The 15,411-nt window shown below is 39.3% G+C and overlaps 1 protein-coding gene across 1 annotated transcript in view; it reads left to right on the forward strand.

The window, feature by feature from the left end:
• TFAP2D (transcription factor AP-2 delta) overlaps window positions 1-15,411 on the forward strand; it is a 51,329-nt gene that overhangs the window by 25,983 nt on the left and 9,935 nt on the right. Inside the window, exons 6-7 of the mRNA XM_038740120.1 lie at window positions 79-220; window positions 11,020-11,133. Of these exons, the coding sequence (XP_038596048.1) occupies window positions 79-220; window positions 11,020-11,133 (256 nt within the window). The remainder of the gene's footprint in view (window positions 1-78; window positions 221-11,019; window positions 11,134-15,411) is intronic.

Consider the following 15,411-nt stretch of genomic DNA (forward strand, 5'->3'; position numbering starts at 1 on the left):
GCACTTTCATAAATGTGAGGGCCTGGTGCTAGCAATGGATTTAAGTAAAGACAATTGACTTGTTTTGTCGCCCAACAGGAGAAGCTTTGCACTTGGCCCGGGATTTTGGCTACACTTGTGAAACAGAGTTTCCAGCCAAGGCGGTAGGAGAGCACCTCGCCAGACAGCACATGGAGCAGAAAGAACAGACAGCAAGGAAAAAGATGATTCTAGCAACAAAGTAAGCCCAACGGGAAGAAAATCAAGCACCCTTTACTCGTTGGAATGTTTGTTCAAGTAGGAATGGTGGGGAGTAATTTAAGAATGTGCCAGTATGCATGGGGAACCATGGCAGCAAGCCACCTCCACTAAACGATGAAGGGAAATCTTCCCTTTAATCTCATGAAAGATTTTTAGATTTGCCCTCCTCTAGCTATAAAATGCACTGCCTCATCCTGGAAAAGTTTCAAAGAAGGTAACTTTTCTGGAAGGATGTTCTAGAACCCTCAAGGCTTTTTTTTTTTGTATTTGTTAAGCACTTAGTATGCTCTGGGCACTGTACTAAGTGTTGGGGTAGGTACAAGATAAGCAGGTTGGACACAGTCCCTGCCGCCCCCCCCCCCCCACTTTCTTAACACCCATTTTACAGATGAGGAAACTGAGCAAACAGAAGTTCAGTGTCTGTCCAATGTAACATAGTAGATAAGTGGCAGAGCCAGGATTAGAAGCCAAGAGAAGTGGCTTGGCTTAGAAGAAATAGCACAGGCTTGGGAGTCAGAGGTCATGGGTTCTAATACCAGCTCCACCACATGTTTGCTGTGTGACCTTGGGCAAGCCACATAACATTTCTGTGCCTGTTACCTCATCTGTAAACTGGGCATTAAGACTGTGAGCCCCAGTGGGATGATCTGATTACCTTGTATCTACCCCAGTGCTTAGAACAGTGCTTGGCACATAGTATGTTCTTAACAAATACTGTTATTATTAATATTATTATTTATTATTATTATATTAAGTCCCCTAGCTCCTAGGTCCTCTTTCCACTACGTCATGCTGCTTCTCCATTTTCTTATGAATTCTGAACCATGGAAGACAGAGGGACTACTTTCCTTCTCAAGCAGAGTGGGCAGTTGTGATATGGTTGTCTTGCTAATTGTAGATTGTGTAGCTGGAGTGAGTCTATCATAGTCCATTCACTGACTGCTAAGTGCCATCATTTTACAATGAGGAGAACTAGGACCACAGTTGTCCCGTTCCAAAGGACAGCAGTGACTTTTTTTCCCCCTGGCACTTTTTGAAACAACCAATCAATCAGTCATATTTACTGAGCACTTACTGTGTGCAAAGCACTGTACTAAGGACTCCAGAGTGTACAATACAACAGAGTTGACACTTTCCCTGCCCACAATGGGCCTACAGTCTAGGAGGGGAGAACTGAATTATCTTGAGTTGTGATTATTCCCCTGACTGGGCATCTGTTGGTAAGATGATGGGTCCTCAAATCAGCTGTTCCACAGAGGCCCAGGAATGGGGAAGGAGTTAGAAATTGAAACTAAATTCTGAACTACAGAAAATATAAACACAAATAAGAATTAAACGATACCATGTTCAATATGCTCACTGTTGCCACATTTGTTGGACCATCCTTTTCCATCCATTGAGATTACTTCCCTCTGACAGAAAATAGGCAACATGAGAAATAGAAGTGAGCAGAGATGTTATCACCCTAGAAGCAATCTCTGAGAGTCTCCTTTCAGAACTGGCTGAACTGGTCACAGAGAGGGAGGGGTGAGGGAAGTGGAGGGAGTGAGATGTGAGTAAAGACTGGAGATGATCTCCAGTATATATGTCCTGGAGGCTGCTAAAAATTGCTAGAGCAGGTCTACTCAACTTCTCCTCAATGCAGATCATCCATATAATTTATTCTTCTCTCTCCTAGCTTCCACTATATCTGTTACTCCACTGCTTCCCTTAGAGACAACACAAGCTGTAACTCAGTTTCCCCAGCTCAGAGAATACACTGATGATCTGAATGTTGAAAGGCAGGTATAGTGAAAAATGGGGCTCAGTGAGATGGTGATTTGCCTTAGACCCAAGTTCTGAGTCACTGAAAAAACAACTCTAAGAGAAGGCAAATGTTCTAACTCCTAGCATAGGGTGATATCTAGTTTCTGTTGCCTCCTAGCCTCCAATCAACAACAGACAGGCATATCACTTTCCTTTTTGCCCTGCAGTGACCTAAAGGAACATTTACCCAGGAAAGAGCAAACCTTCCACCATTAGAGTCTAGAATCTTCACTTCCTCATTTGTTTCAGCCTTAGTTTTCCAATCTAAACCATAAACCTTCCCATATTACCAGAGAATCAAGAATCTCTGTTAATATTTCTAAAGAGTTAAACTTCCTTAATGTTGGCCAAGGGCACTGGGAATGTTTCAAGTACTAGCCATAATATGAGAGTAAATTGAATTTTGTTGTTGTTGTTTTTCTAACAAAGCTCCTTTAAAGAGGAGCTCAGAGTGCTTCATAGTCAGTCTTTTATTGCCCTTAGGGATTTATGGACAATTCATTCATTCATCCAATTGTATTTATTGAGTGCTTACTGCGTACTAAGCCCTTGGGAGAGTACAATGTCCTCACAACATAGAAGAACAAATGGAGACCCAGAGAGAAGTATCCAGCCTAAACAGGGGAGGAATTAGGTTTCTGAGGGTACCTTATAGTACAGCTGTTTTTTTTTCTCTAAGGGACCTGTGAGAGAGATTAATTTGCATGTGCTAACCCAGTCGGGTTATCAAAGTGATTACCACCTTAACAAGAAACATACATAGGTCAGCCTTATATAAAACATATTTAGAATTTAACATTTCATTTGAAATTCAGCTAGCTGCCCAAAACCTTTTCTGAGTCCCTGCCCAGTATTCTTTCTACAGGATTACTCTTCCTAGACCTAAGAGCCTCTTTATTTTGAAAACACCATTATTATAATCATCATCATCATTACTATTATTATGAATGGTCACATTTGGACAGATTCCAAAAGTATTAATACACATAAGCTGGAAGTTTTTAAGTGCAGTTCAATCGTTCAGTTGTATTTATTGAGCGTATTTATTGAGAATTTACTGTGTGCGGAGCACTCTACTAAGCGTTTTGGGAGAGCCGGTCTTCTGTGGAGACCATCTGAATCCATCAGGGGTCTTGGATTCATTCATTCATTTATTCAATCATATTTATTGAGTGCTTACTGTGTGCAGAGTCACACAGTCCAGAGTCCAGAAATGCTGCTCTCTACAATAATATTTTTAAATTTTTCTTAAAAAAGTTCTGTTTATAAAAATAAAGCACAACCTGGTGAAAAGAGCATAGGCTTGGGTGTCAGGGGACCCGAGTTCTAATCCCACCTCTGTCATTATTTGACTGCTGTGAGGCTTTGGTCAAATCGGTTAACTTCTCTCTCTAGTTCCCTAATCTGTAAAATGGGAATTCAATACCTATTATCCCTCCTACGTAGGCTTTGAGTCCTAGGTGGGACCGATTGCCTTATATCTACCACATTGCTTGGCACATAGTGAGTACTTAACATATACCACAGTTAATTTGATTACTATTAGCCGCATCAAAATTTAAAAGTTAATCTTTTAGGCAAGTCATTTTTGATTCTCCACACTTTGATATCTTTCCCTCTAACTTAGCCAAACCACTGAGCCAGATAAGGCATTTTGAGGTTGCATTGAATTGGATGAGCTTCATGTACAAGGAGACCATTGAGGTAGTGATAATATAATAATTCACTCAATCGTACGTATTGAACATTTACTTGTGCAAAGCACTGGAATAAGCACTAATAATAGTCATAAACAATGATATTTGTTAAGCACTCACTATATGCCAAAAACTATGCTAGGCACTGGGCTAGGGTATATATAAAATAAGCAGATTGGACACAGTCCCCATCCCCTATGGAGTTCACAGTCTAAGGGGAAGGAACACAGGTATCCTACCTACATTTTCCTCATTTAAGGCACAGAGAAGTTGAGTGACTTGCCCAAATTCACATAGAAGGCAAGTAGCTGAGCCAGAATTCAAATCCAGGCCCCTAACATCCACTAGACTATGAAAAATATATCTGAATGAACTTTGTCCAGAAACCACAAGTTCTTTAGCAATCATGATTTTATTCATTCACCCAATGCCTGCACGAACTCCATAGGGAACTTCATAATTCCTATCCTTCTGCCAGGAATTACCATTTGAGATTTGTACAGTAACCATTCGCTATGTCAGGCCATAGCCTCAGACACCATATCAGATGGAAATGTGAGATAAACTGGGGAAATAGTGGAAGAAAGAAAGGGTAGTGCTGTGGGAACCACCAAGGTCATTTTGGGGGTGCTCAGATTTCTTTTTGTTTCTAGGCTAGTCCAAACGTGCACTTCACTAGTATTGGAGCCAATTCCAGGAAACAGTGGGATTCAGAGATGTGTGCTTGGGCACATTTTAAAGTATTTTAGCTAATAAGCCATTAAAATTCTATTCAAAATTGAAAATTCCATTTCTGGTAACAAAAAAACTTAATAATAATAATTGCGGTATTTGTTAAGTGATTACTACGTACCAAGCACTGGTCTAAGCACTGGGGTAGATACAAGATAATCACATTGAATACAGTCCCTTTCCCACATGGGGCTCACAGTCTTAATCCCCATTTTGCAGATGAGAGAACTGAGGCACAGAGAAGGTAAGTGAGTTGCCCAAGGTCACTCAGCAGACATGTGGCAGAACCAGGATTAGAACTCATGTTCTCTAAATCCTCTGTTCATGCTCTTTCCACTAGGTCACGCTTCTTCTCTTGCTTCCTTTCTGTTGACTTCCCTCTCTGGTCCCTCTGAATCCTGGGGATTTTTAAAAATGGTATTTGATAAGCACTTACTATATGTCAAGCACTATTAGAAACTCTGCCATAGATACAAGTTAATCAGGTTGGATGGAGTCCCTGTCCAATGTGGAGCTCACAGTCTAAGAAAGAGGAAAAAGAAGATCCTTCCAAAGACTCACTTCATAAAAAGCCTCTCCTTTCTTGGTTGCAGTGTGCTCTGCTGGTCAAAGTATGGTGTCTGAGATTTTGTTTTACTGTATCTTAAAAATGTTTCCCCTGTCTTCCTTATTTTTGGTTTCCCAATTTCATCTCACCATTCCCCTCCTGGTATAGCTGTGTTAAGGTGAGCCTGGCTTCAGTGCTAGGAAACTGACTTGATTCCTGCACTTCACTGTGATTCTGTCTTGCCGTTTGACATTGACAGTATATTCCATGAATGATGCTGATGGAACTTGCTTGATGTCCTCCTCCTTCCTGGATTCTTCCATTCTTCACACAGGTTCTTTCAAACTCAACCCTCTATATAAAAAAGGATCAGTAATCCTTCTTCATCCTGGTGCTGATAATACTAGGTCCAGAAATAGCCAAACTCTGAATGGCACAATTAATCCAAAATTTTGTGGCTGCTGAGGTACAGCAGATGAACAGAGGAAGAAACAAGAGATTGGAGTCATTTGTGCTGGACCATTTTGTTTCTGCTGGAGGATTCCTTACCCCCTTTTTGTATATGTATATGCATATATATATATATATATATATTTGTATATATATATGGTATTTCTTAAGCACTTAATAATAATAATGACATTTATTAAGTGCTTACTATGTGCAAAGAACTGTTCTAAGCGCTGGGGAGGTTACAAGGTGATCAGGTTGTCCCACAGGGGGCTCACAGTCTTCATCCCCATTTTACAGATGTGGTCACTGAAGCACAGAGAAGTTAAGTGACTTGCCCAAAGTCACACAGCTGACAATTGGCGGAGCCGGGGTTTGAACGCATGACCTCTGACTCCAAAACCCAGGCTGTTTGAGCCATGCTGTGCTTACATTCTAGAGGGGAAGACAGACATTAATATAAACCAATTACAGATATGTACATAAGTGCCATGGGGTGGGAGGGAGGATGAATGAAGGGAGCAAGTCAGAGTGACACAGAAGGGAGTGGAAGAAGCGGAAAGGAGGGCATAGTCAGGGATGGCTTCTCGGAGGAGACTCAAACATTCATTCAATCATATTTACTGAGCACTTTCTGTGTCCAAAGCATTGTACTATTCATTCAATCGTATTTATTGAGCACTTACTATATTCCAGGCATTGTACTAAGTACTGAAGTAGTTACAAGATAATTGGGTCCCACAGAGGGCTCACAGTCTAAGTAGGAGTGAAAACAGGTATTGAATCCCCAGGAAGTGAGGCACAGAGATGTTGAGTGACTGTCCAAGGTCACACAGCAGACAAGTGGCAGAGCTGGAAATAGAACCAGGCCCTTCTGACTCCCACGTCTGTGCTCTATCCACTAGACCATGCTGCTTCTATTCCTCTTCTCTTGTTACCCTTCCTCTTCTCGGTCTCTTCTCTTTTCCACCTTCCCGTAACTAACCAAACTAAGCTCAACAGTCCCTCCCTGTTTTGACGGTTTGCCCTAAATCAAACACTACCTCAGGTAAGAGTGTTTGGGAACGGATACAATTCATTGTTTCAACTTTTGAACATTTTATTCAAGAAACCCATGCAGGCCCAGGCTTGAGAGAAACAAAAAAGGCAGTTTCAGAGCGTTTGGCCAATACATCACTTAGTGGTACTTGTTGAGTGCTTAATGTGTGCAGAGCACTGAACTAAATGCCTGGGAGAGAACAGTACAATAGAGTTGGTAGACACATTCCCTACTCCCAAGAAACTTATAGTCTTGAAGGGGAGGATGAAATGACAATTAATTTCATTCAATTGTATTAATTGAGAGCTTATTGTGTGCAGAACACTGTACTTAGAAAGTACCATACAGCAATAAAGAGAGACAATTCCCTACCCACAGTGAGCTCAAAGTCTAGAGAATATTTTCTTACTATTGTTCTTAGGATCTGTGTGCCTGTGTGTGTGTGCACGCTACTTTGACTAAAGATGGCACAATGAACTCAGATTTAATCAAATATGCAAATTAATATTGCCTCACTTCCGCTCTCGCCCAGTTCCACCCACACTTGGATGTTGTTTCATCTTGTTTTCTATGTTTCTAAGTCATTTAATAAGGGAAATTGTTCTTTCGCTCATTATTTTCTATGTACACACTAAACTCCCGTCCTCTGAAAAATAGGAAGGGACAAGAGACAGGAGGATTTAACAATCTTAGCAGAAATACTGTCCTGGTTAATATATGAGATGCAGCCTGCAATCAATATCAAATAGATAAGAATTCAAGGAAGGGGAAAAGAAGCTTATGGTTTACAACATAAGAATGAAAAGCATATTCACAGAACCAGCTTATAATAATAATAATTATGGTATTTAAGTAGTACTATGTCAGGCACTATTCTAACCTCTGGAGTGGATACAAGGGAATCAGGTTGGACACAGTCTGTGTCCCACTTAGGGCTCACAGTCTTAATCCTCATTTTACAGATGAGGAAATTGAGGCACAGAGAAGTTAAGTGATTTGCCCAAGGCCACAAAACAGACTAGTGGCAGAGCTGGGGTTCTAACCCATGCGCATTTGCTCTTTGCAAATTCTGCTGGAGTAGTTTACAAATCCCCTTTAAGTTAGAGGGAAAAGGTATTCATTTAGATATTTGAGGTGGTCAGAATCAAACTCAGTTGAATGAGTGAACATTCATGGAATGTTGAGAGCAGCTTCATCTAAGCTGCAGGACTGAGCCATTTAGATCCAAAACACTGGCATATCTAGAATTTTTAAAATTTCAGATTGCATTGCTGATTTGCAGTGGCAGCAGATTGGATTGCATATTTATTCTTCACCTCGATGAAAGCATATTCGGTTTTATATGGCTATATTGCCAAGTAAGTAATTGTGTGAAGGGCCCATTGGTTTGTGCAGTTAGTCTTGTATTTCCATTTTGTTTCCAGTGTTTTGTTGATGAACTAAATATTTTGGAGTAATTAGACACTTTTTTTAACCATTTTAAAAACGTTCTTCCCAAGGGATTTGGGCGCTCATTTCACAAGAGCCAAGTTGACTGCTTCACTGATCAAAAATTTAAAGAGGCTTGAAGAAGAGCAGACATAGGGACTCCTGCCATGATCTTCATAAGAGGGAGTCATGCAATTTCTTTAGCAAATGTTAGCAAGAAATCCTGCTCTCTTTTCATACCAGTGATGGTGGTGTCAACTACTGCAGGAGAAATATAAAATCCTGAACTGGGACAACAGCAAGAAACTGAAGCAGAAGGTTATTTAAGCCATGTGTCACTCTAAAACTTCCTGGCTTTAAATGGTTTTTTTTTAATCTTCATAAACTCATTTGTCTCTAAGGATAGTGATGGAAATAACAAATTTGCATTTGAACTTCAAGACCAAGATCAGCCCCAACTCTAATACTTAAGCCCCAAAACTAGAGGTAGTTTATGATGTTAAAAAAATAGTATTTCTTATATATAACACCTATATGTACATATCCCAGTAAAATCTCATGCATTTCTCATAGGAAAATTGTTTAGGAACTCATTGCTCTGAGGAAAACATGACACCGAACAGTAAACTAAGCAATGTCTGGCCCCGAACTATGAATTCTCAGTCTTTCCTGTGTGATAGTTTGGTAGAGACCCTTAATTTAGTAAACTTGTAAACCTTTAAAACTAAATTCACTTGGTTAACACCTCTGCTAATTATACATCCAACTTTCTAAACTGTATCTGCCACAAAAATCATCTCAGTTTGAGGATTATAATAGTTTAAAAATGTTTTGCAAATGCATCCAAATTATTAATTCCACTGGATTTTTCTTTTAATTTGGCCTTAAAATTGCCAACTTTCTTTCATAGTGAAGAGATTCAAGGTAGTATCTCAAATGAGCATCCTAAAAAAGTTAAATATTAACATTAGGGTTCTTATTTTTAGTTATGTCTATACGTGCAGAGCCTCTTTTTCTGAGGTCTTGAGCCTGAGGGATTCTGTGAAAATTTGTCTAATGAAATTATGTAAAATACAAAAAGGAAAAATGCAGAGCAGACAAAAATATCTCAGTGTGTATTCCATACCATATCAACTGTGACTGAGCTAGTCAGGAAAGACAGGATATTCCAGAAACATACAGGTATTCTTCATGATACAATTAGGTTATGTTCCTTGAAAATGTGGTTGTATTGTGGGTTACATTTTCAAATAAACTGTAATGTACTAGAATATGCTCCAAACCCCCTAAAATAATGTGAAATTCTAGATTGTAACTTCCTTGGGATCATATATAATTTTTATTATGCTTTCTCAAGTACTTAATTCAGTGATCTTTACACAACTGATACTCAATAAAGGCTATTATGTTTTAAAAAAGCTTTATTAATGTAATTCAAAGCATAACAGCACAATACTAAATTAAAAATTGTAATGATTGATTATGGAGGTGGCTACAGAAGTAGAAGCCTGTTTGGCTGACTAGTGGTGCTTCTTTAATTTTAACAAATCATTTGTCCAGTGAAGATTGATAAACTTTCTTCTTTTCTTTTCAAAACATCTTGTAATGGAGATAGTTTCTAATGATCACCACAGAGCATTTGAATTCCCTTTTCCATTAGGTTATTTATAAAATCATGTTTATAAATGAATATTTCTTTGAAAGGGATGCAAGACTTTTTAATCATGAGGTTTTAGCTGATTTTGGAGGGGCTATACTTTCATCTGTTCAGCATCTTGCAATGGTATATAAATTGTCCTCACTGGATTTTGAATGAGATGCAATGAATTTATCAACATCTGCATTATCCAATTCTAAATTAAATTGCAACCCCAATTCTATATACTTCTTTTGTTGTTGTTATCTGCTCTGGGGTCTTTTCAACTCCTGGAGAATCTGACAGACAGCAGGTAGAGCTTCCTTCAAGATCTAGTAATTGTTGATTGCTTGCATACATTCCAGAGTTGGAGTGGGAGAGGGAATTCGTTCTTATAGCCTCCAGTCAGAACATCAGGCTAGTTGGGAATACTCTGGGGTAAGCCATCAAATAATACAGGTTGAATCCCCAACATAAGCAGCATGGCCTGGGAAAAACAGAACAGGCCTGGAAGTCAGAAGGACCTGGGTTCTAATCCTGGCTCTGCCACTTTGCTGTGTGACCTTGGACAAGTCTATTAACTTCTCTGTGCCTTAATTACCACATCTGTAAAATGGGGGTCAAGACTGTGGGCCCCTTTTGGGACAGGGACCATGTCTAACCTGATCAGCTTGAATCTGCCACAGTGCTTAGAACAGTGCTTGACACATAGTAAAGTGTTTAACAAATACCACTATCAATAATTGCATAGTGAGGTGGTTGCAATCCAGAATAAATCAAACAGTATAGGTTGAATCCCCAGAACAATTGTATGGTGAGGTGGTTGTAACCCAGGGTATGCCTGTAATATGTATTGTTTAATGATGCTCAACAATTCATTATTTATCTCTATTGCTTTGCAATAATGAAGGTGTGCCCATAATGGCCAAGTTTAAACAATGACATTATTATGTTTAGGCAAATTAGTCAATCAATGGTATTTACTAAGCATTTATTCATTCAATCATATTTATTGAGCGATTACTGTGTGCAGAGCACTGTACTAAGTGCTTGGAAAGTACAAGTCGGCAACATATAGAGATGGTCCCTACCCAACAACGGGCTCACAGTCTAGAAACAGATCACTGTTCTAAATGCTTGGGAGAGTACAATATAAAAGAGTTGGTAGGCACATTCTCTGCCCACAAGGAGCTTAAAGACAGGAAATTTTGTTAGAATCATTCCAGTCCCAGTGTCTATTCTCCAATTTCCATTTCTGTATAGATCTAGTCAAATATGATGGGGATAATGTGATGGTCTTTTTCTGAAATTTTGGTCAGTGATTTCTAAAATGTAGGCAATGTCACAACCTTGAGTTACTCTGTAAATCACTCTAAGATAACATGCATATAAAATCTAGGATTTGAGATGAGTAACTTTTCCATTTCTTACTCTCTTGTTTTAGACAAATTTGTAAAGAATTTCAGGACCTATTGAGTCAAGACAGATCACCCCTGGGATCTTCCAGACCCACTCCAATATTAGACCTTGACATCCAGAGACATCTAACACATTTCAGGTAAGGCTTTTCTTTTGCTTTTTCCCTTCGAGACTGTTGAAATTCCTGGGGTTTATTCTTAAAAAGTAAAACCTTTTCTCACGACTTATGTGGGGTGTTGTTGTTGTTGTTTTACCCCCAGGTGTTGAAATGAGATAATTGTATTTAATAAAGACTGGACTGAGCCAGGCTGATCTGTCCACTAGACACCCATTTTAAAATCACTTTTTAAAGTTTAAATTGGAGGGAACAGTGAGTCCAGAAGCATTTTGGGAGGGAAAATTCTGATTTTTTCCAAGCTACAGCCTTGTCTATTAGCAATGTTAGCAATTAGGCAATGTTCTCAAGCCTTTGTGAGTAAAGTGGATGTCTTTACTCCTTAATTGCCAAAGGAGGAATGAAGAAATAGAGGGCTATCCTGATTTGAACTGTCATTACAAATAACCGAGGGTGGGACATCTTAAAGGTCAAGAACTGTCACACATTAGTGGTTTACACATGAACAGCTGGAAACTTTAAGGTTAGACGTCTTATTAAAGAGCCTTCTGAAATCTTCTGAGACAAGGAGAAGCACATGACAAAAAGTGTTATTCTGGACACTCAGGGTAACATGATGTCACATATGCCATTTTGCAGAAGTATTGAGTTGGTCCAACTTAGAGTGTTTCCTCCAGAAGGGCCCCTGCCCCTCCCACTTATTCTAAAGCCTCTGTGTTCCCTTCTTGGGTCCTTCTGAACATGGACACAGCTTCCAAGCAATGGAATTTGGCAGTAGGAGCTGCAGACAAAAGTGTAGTGCCAAATCTGCTCCAGACAGGGGACTAGCCAGCTGAAAACTGAACCGTCCAGTATAAAAAAAGATGCTTGGCCACTTTATTGACCATACATCTTGGTTTAACAGGGGCGGTCCATATTTGTATAGGCTATTCCAGGCAATTTTTGAAAAGTTGAGACAAATATCCTAAAATTGGGAATGTCCTCATAAATCCTGTCCCATCATCCTTACATTGATCTGCAGCTGCTCTTGCTTACTTAAAGCCCTTGGATTTTCATATCTGATATCAAGCATGCTCAGTTTAGGTTTCAGAACATCCAGAATCCCACGGAACTCTAACCCAAAATTACTATATTTCTACCCTCTCACAGTTGTCAAAAGAGAAGGGCGAGATGCAGAAGCTAAGTGAGATGATCCTATCACCATGTTTTCCACAAAAATAGTGTGATTTATTAATTTAGTTTCAATTTAAGGAAATTTTGTCCCCTGACAATGAGGACTGGACTGGTGGAATTTCCTTCCCCAGATGTCTTTTTAAAATCTTCCTTTTTCTAAGGTTGGTTGAGGAGTGGGGTTCAGATGACCCCTTAAGGTGCCTTCTAGACCTCTGATTTTATTATACATTTGTGATTGAGACTGTTTGGTGCCCTGCTACAGTGGAACAAGAGTTGTTGTTTCTTGCTTTCCCTGTAAATAATCTCAGTGGGGAAAATATACTGCTACTCATTTTGCCAAAAGTGCATTATTGTGGGCTTGAAAAACCTGAGATCACAAGGAATTTTTTTCCCAGCTTGATGTAGAAATATCAGGAAGATGGAAATAATCATCTTTCCATCAGAAAAGGTACTGAATGGGGGACAGTCATCCAAATTGCACCCCAAATCTAATCAGGGAAAGTCACTCAGTAATGAGCTGAATGCTTTGTTTCTGAAGTTCTTTTCTGTTCTTTTGAGACAATATGAATGTGAATAAGGGCCATTTCACTAGTCATTAACTTTTAATCCCTACCAATACAGATTTAGGTTAGATAGGTAATCTAAAAGTGGAATATTTTATAAAAAAGTTATATTCATAGTATCCCAGGAGGAGACCCTTCAGAAAACATTTTTTCCCTTTTTCCAACGTAGAAATGCACATTTTTGAAACACAAGAGCACTTTTCCCCAAATGACAGCTTGCTTGAGTATTAGATGTATGCCCAGTGTATACAAGACCCTCCAGAGTCGGAATGTATGGTTTTGTGCCACAGTACAGTTTTCATTCCTATGATCCTTAGATGCTATCCAGTATAGTCAATGTAGCATTCTCATTCTACTAGTGCATGCCTCTCATAGGGGCCTAGAGAAGGGTGAACTAACTTCAGTCCAGGAAGTGAAGCTCATCCAACAAGATAAAGGCTTGGGAGGATTACCAAAGTGATCATTCTTTGGGCCAAGAAGTTCATGGTAGTCATCATCAGTGTTAACATCATCATCATCAACATCAAAATTATTTTCAAGTCTCTGTGATCACAAATAATGATATGGTAAGGCTTAGGAATTATCAGAGGAAAAATTTAGAGAACTCACAATCTTCAGTAGAAAGATATTTTCATTATTGTCATCAACCACATTTGTTTTTTGCTCAGGGTATTTATAGATGGTCAGCTAGTTTGGATTTACAGCTCAAATGTACCTATTTAAAGATTAGCCTAGAATCTCATTGACTCTGTCTGTCCTCTTAGGAAATTGTGAAAGATAAAGATTCTGAGGTGAGATACTACTAATCATTTTATTCACAGTTGTCTTGGTTGGGCCACAGCTTGGCTTCTTCAAAGTTGTTCCATGCCAGCAGTGAGGACATAAGCTAAAACTTGTCTTGTTGGCAAAACAAGCAAAAGAGTAAGATTTGTGGGGATGTTGAATTGAAAAGTAGCAATTTCTCTTTGGGTTTCAGTTGAAAGATACATATTTGGAATCTTCTTTTTCCCCTGTTCAGCATTTCTTGTAAAAGCTAGGTAGGAGGGAGGGTGTTGAGGATGTTCTGCTTAATTGAGTGAACTGAAAATTGTGCTATAGTCACTCAGAAGTTCCTGAATTAGGTCATATGGCTTACTCATAATCCGGTGTATGATCTTTGACTTCACATTCCTTGAGGTCTGCTTTCAGCATCCTGGGCTGGGTCATGGAGGGAAGGTGTCGGGTCTGGGAAGGAAAACTTGGAATGATTCCAAAGAAGTTAGAGTTAAAGTCAGAGCTGCTCAGTTAACTAGTACAATTTTGTGGTAGAAAATGGTCACCATTCTGTTGGAGGAACAGAAATAATGTGATCTGTAGTCTCCACGGTGTCTGGTCTCCCAAGAATCAATCAGTAATGGTGATTACTGAGCACTTACTATGTGCAGAACACTGTACTAAGTTAATAGACATTTTGTCCCCCCCTCAAAAAAAAAAAAAAACCCAAGCTTTGGGTTTTGACTTATTTCCGTCAAATTGAAGGAAATTGATTTATTTGTTATTTATTGTTTCTGGAGTACCATCAGGTAGTACCTACTGGCTAACAAAACACAGCGTCCAACACATTGGTTATCTCCAGGGATTAGTTTGAATATGATTGACATTGAGAGAAGGTACTGCAGGCCCAGATACCCAGGAATAGCCAACTATTCCTGCTACTGTGTCCATGTATTAGTCAGAATGGACTCTACTAAGGTGAATAGTTAGTACAGTGCTCTGCACACAGTAAACTCTCAATAAATATGATTGATTGATTGATTGAATACTCTAAATTCAGGAAATGTCAGGAAGCTCATTTTTTCTAAATTGCTCCTTGTGGGCAGGTTATGTGTCTTCCAACTCTGTTGTACTCTCCCAAGCACTTAATATGATGCTCTGCCCACAGTAAGCACTCAATGAAGACCACTGATGGAGCGATTGATTGCTGAAAATAAGATTTATGTTACTTTTCTCTTTTTTCCTCAGTTCACAATTTCCAATAAGGTGAGAACACTATCAGTCATCCAAGGATGAGATTTAATCTTTTGGGTTCTCATTCTCATTCTGTACTGAGTCATAGTGTCACTTGTGAAGCACCTGACTGCTTTCTACCTCAAATGTCTAATCTATGAAATGATGTATTAACTCTTGTAACTGTGGAAAATCAGAAAGAGCATTAAAAAATTACCAGAAAAAACTAGGAATTCCAAAGTTGGGACACTTTCAGCCCTAGTGGATCATACTGAGGAAAAGTAGCAACCACCATCTTGAAGATGATGAATGATCTTGATTTTCCCCAAAGCTCTAAGGAAGAGTTTGCCCTGTTCTGGGCCTAGAGGTGACAAGAATCTCTCTCCTCCTAGCTCTTGCTTCTACACTTTCATTTCCTTCTTTTCCAACTTTTTATCCACCCTAATGGAGAGTATCCCTACTGCTGCAGGTGGCTTATACGGCTGTTGGGAGAGAGAGGGTCTCCTACGCCCACTTCAGAATGGAGAGATGCTTGACCCCTGTAGGGAAGCAGGGGCTCTAATTAAACAGAACCATCATT

The sequence above is a fragment of the Tachyglossus aculeatus genome, chromosome X1 (assembly GCF_015852505.1).
Source record: "Tachyglossus aculeatus isolate mTacAcu1 chromosome X1, mTacAcu1.pri, whole genome shotgun sequence".
Classification (NCBI taxonomy): Eukaryota; Metazoa; Chordata; class Mammalia; order Monotremata; family Tachyglossidae; genus Tachyglossus; species Tachyglossus aculeatus.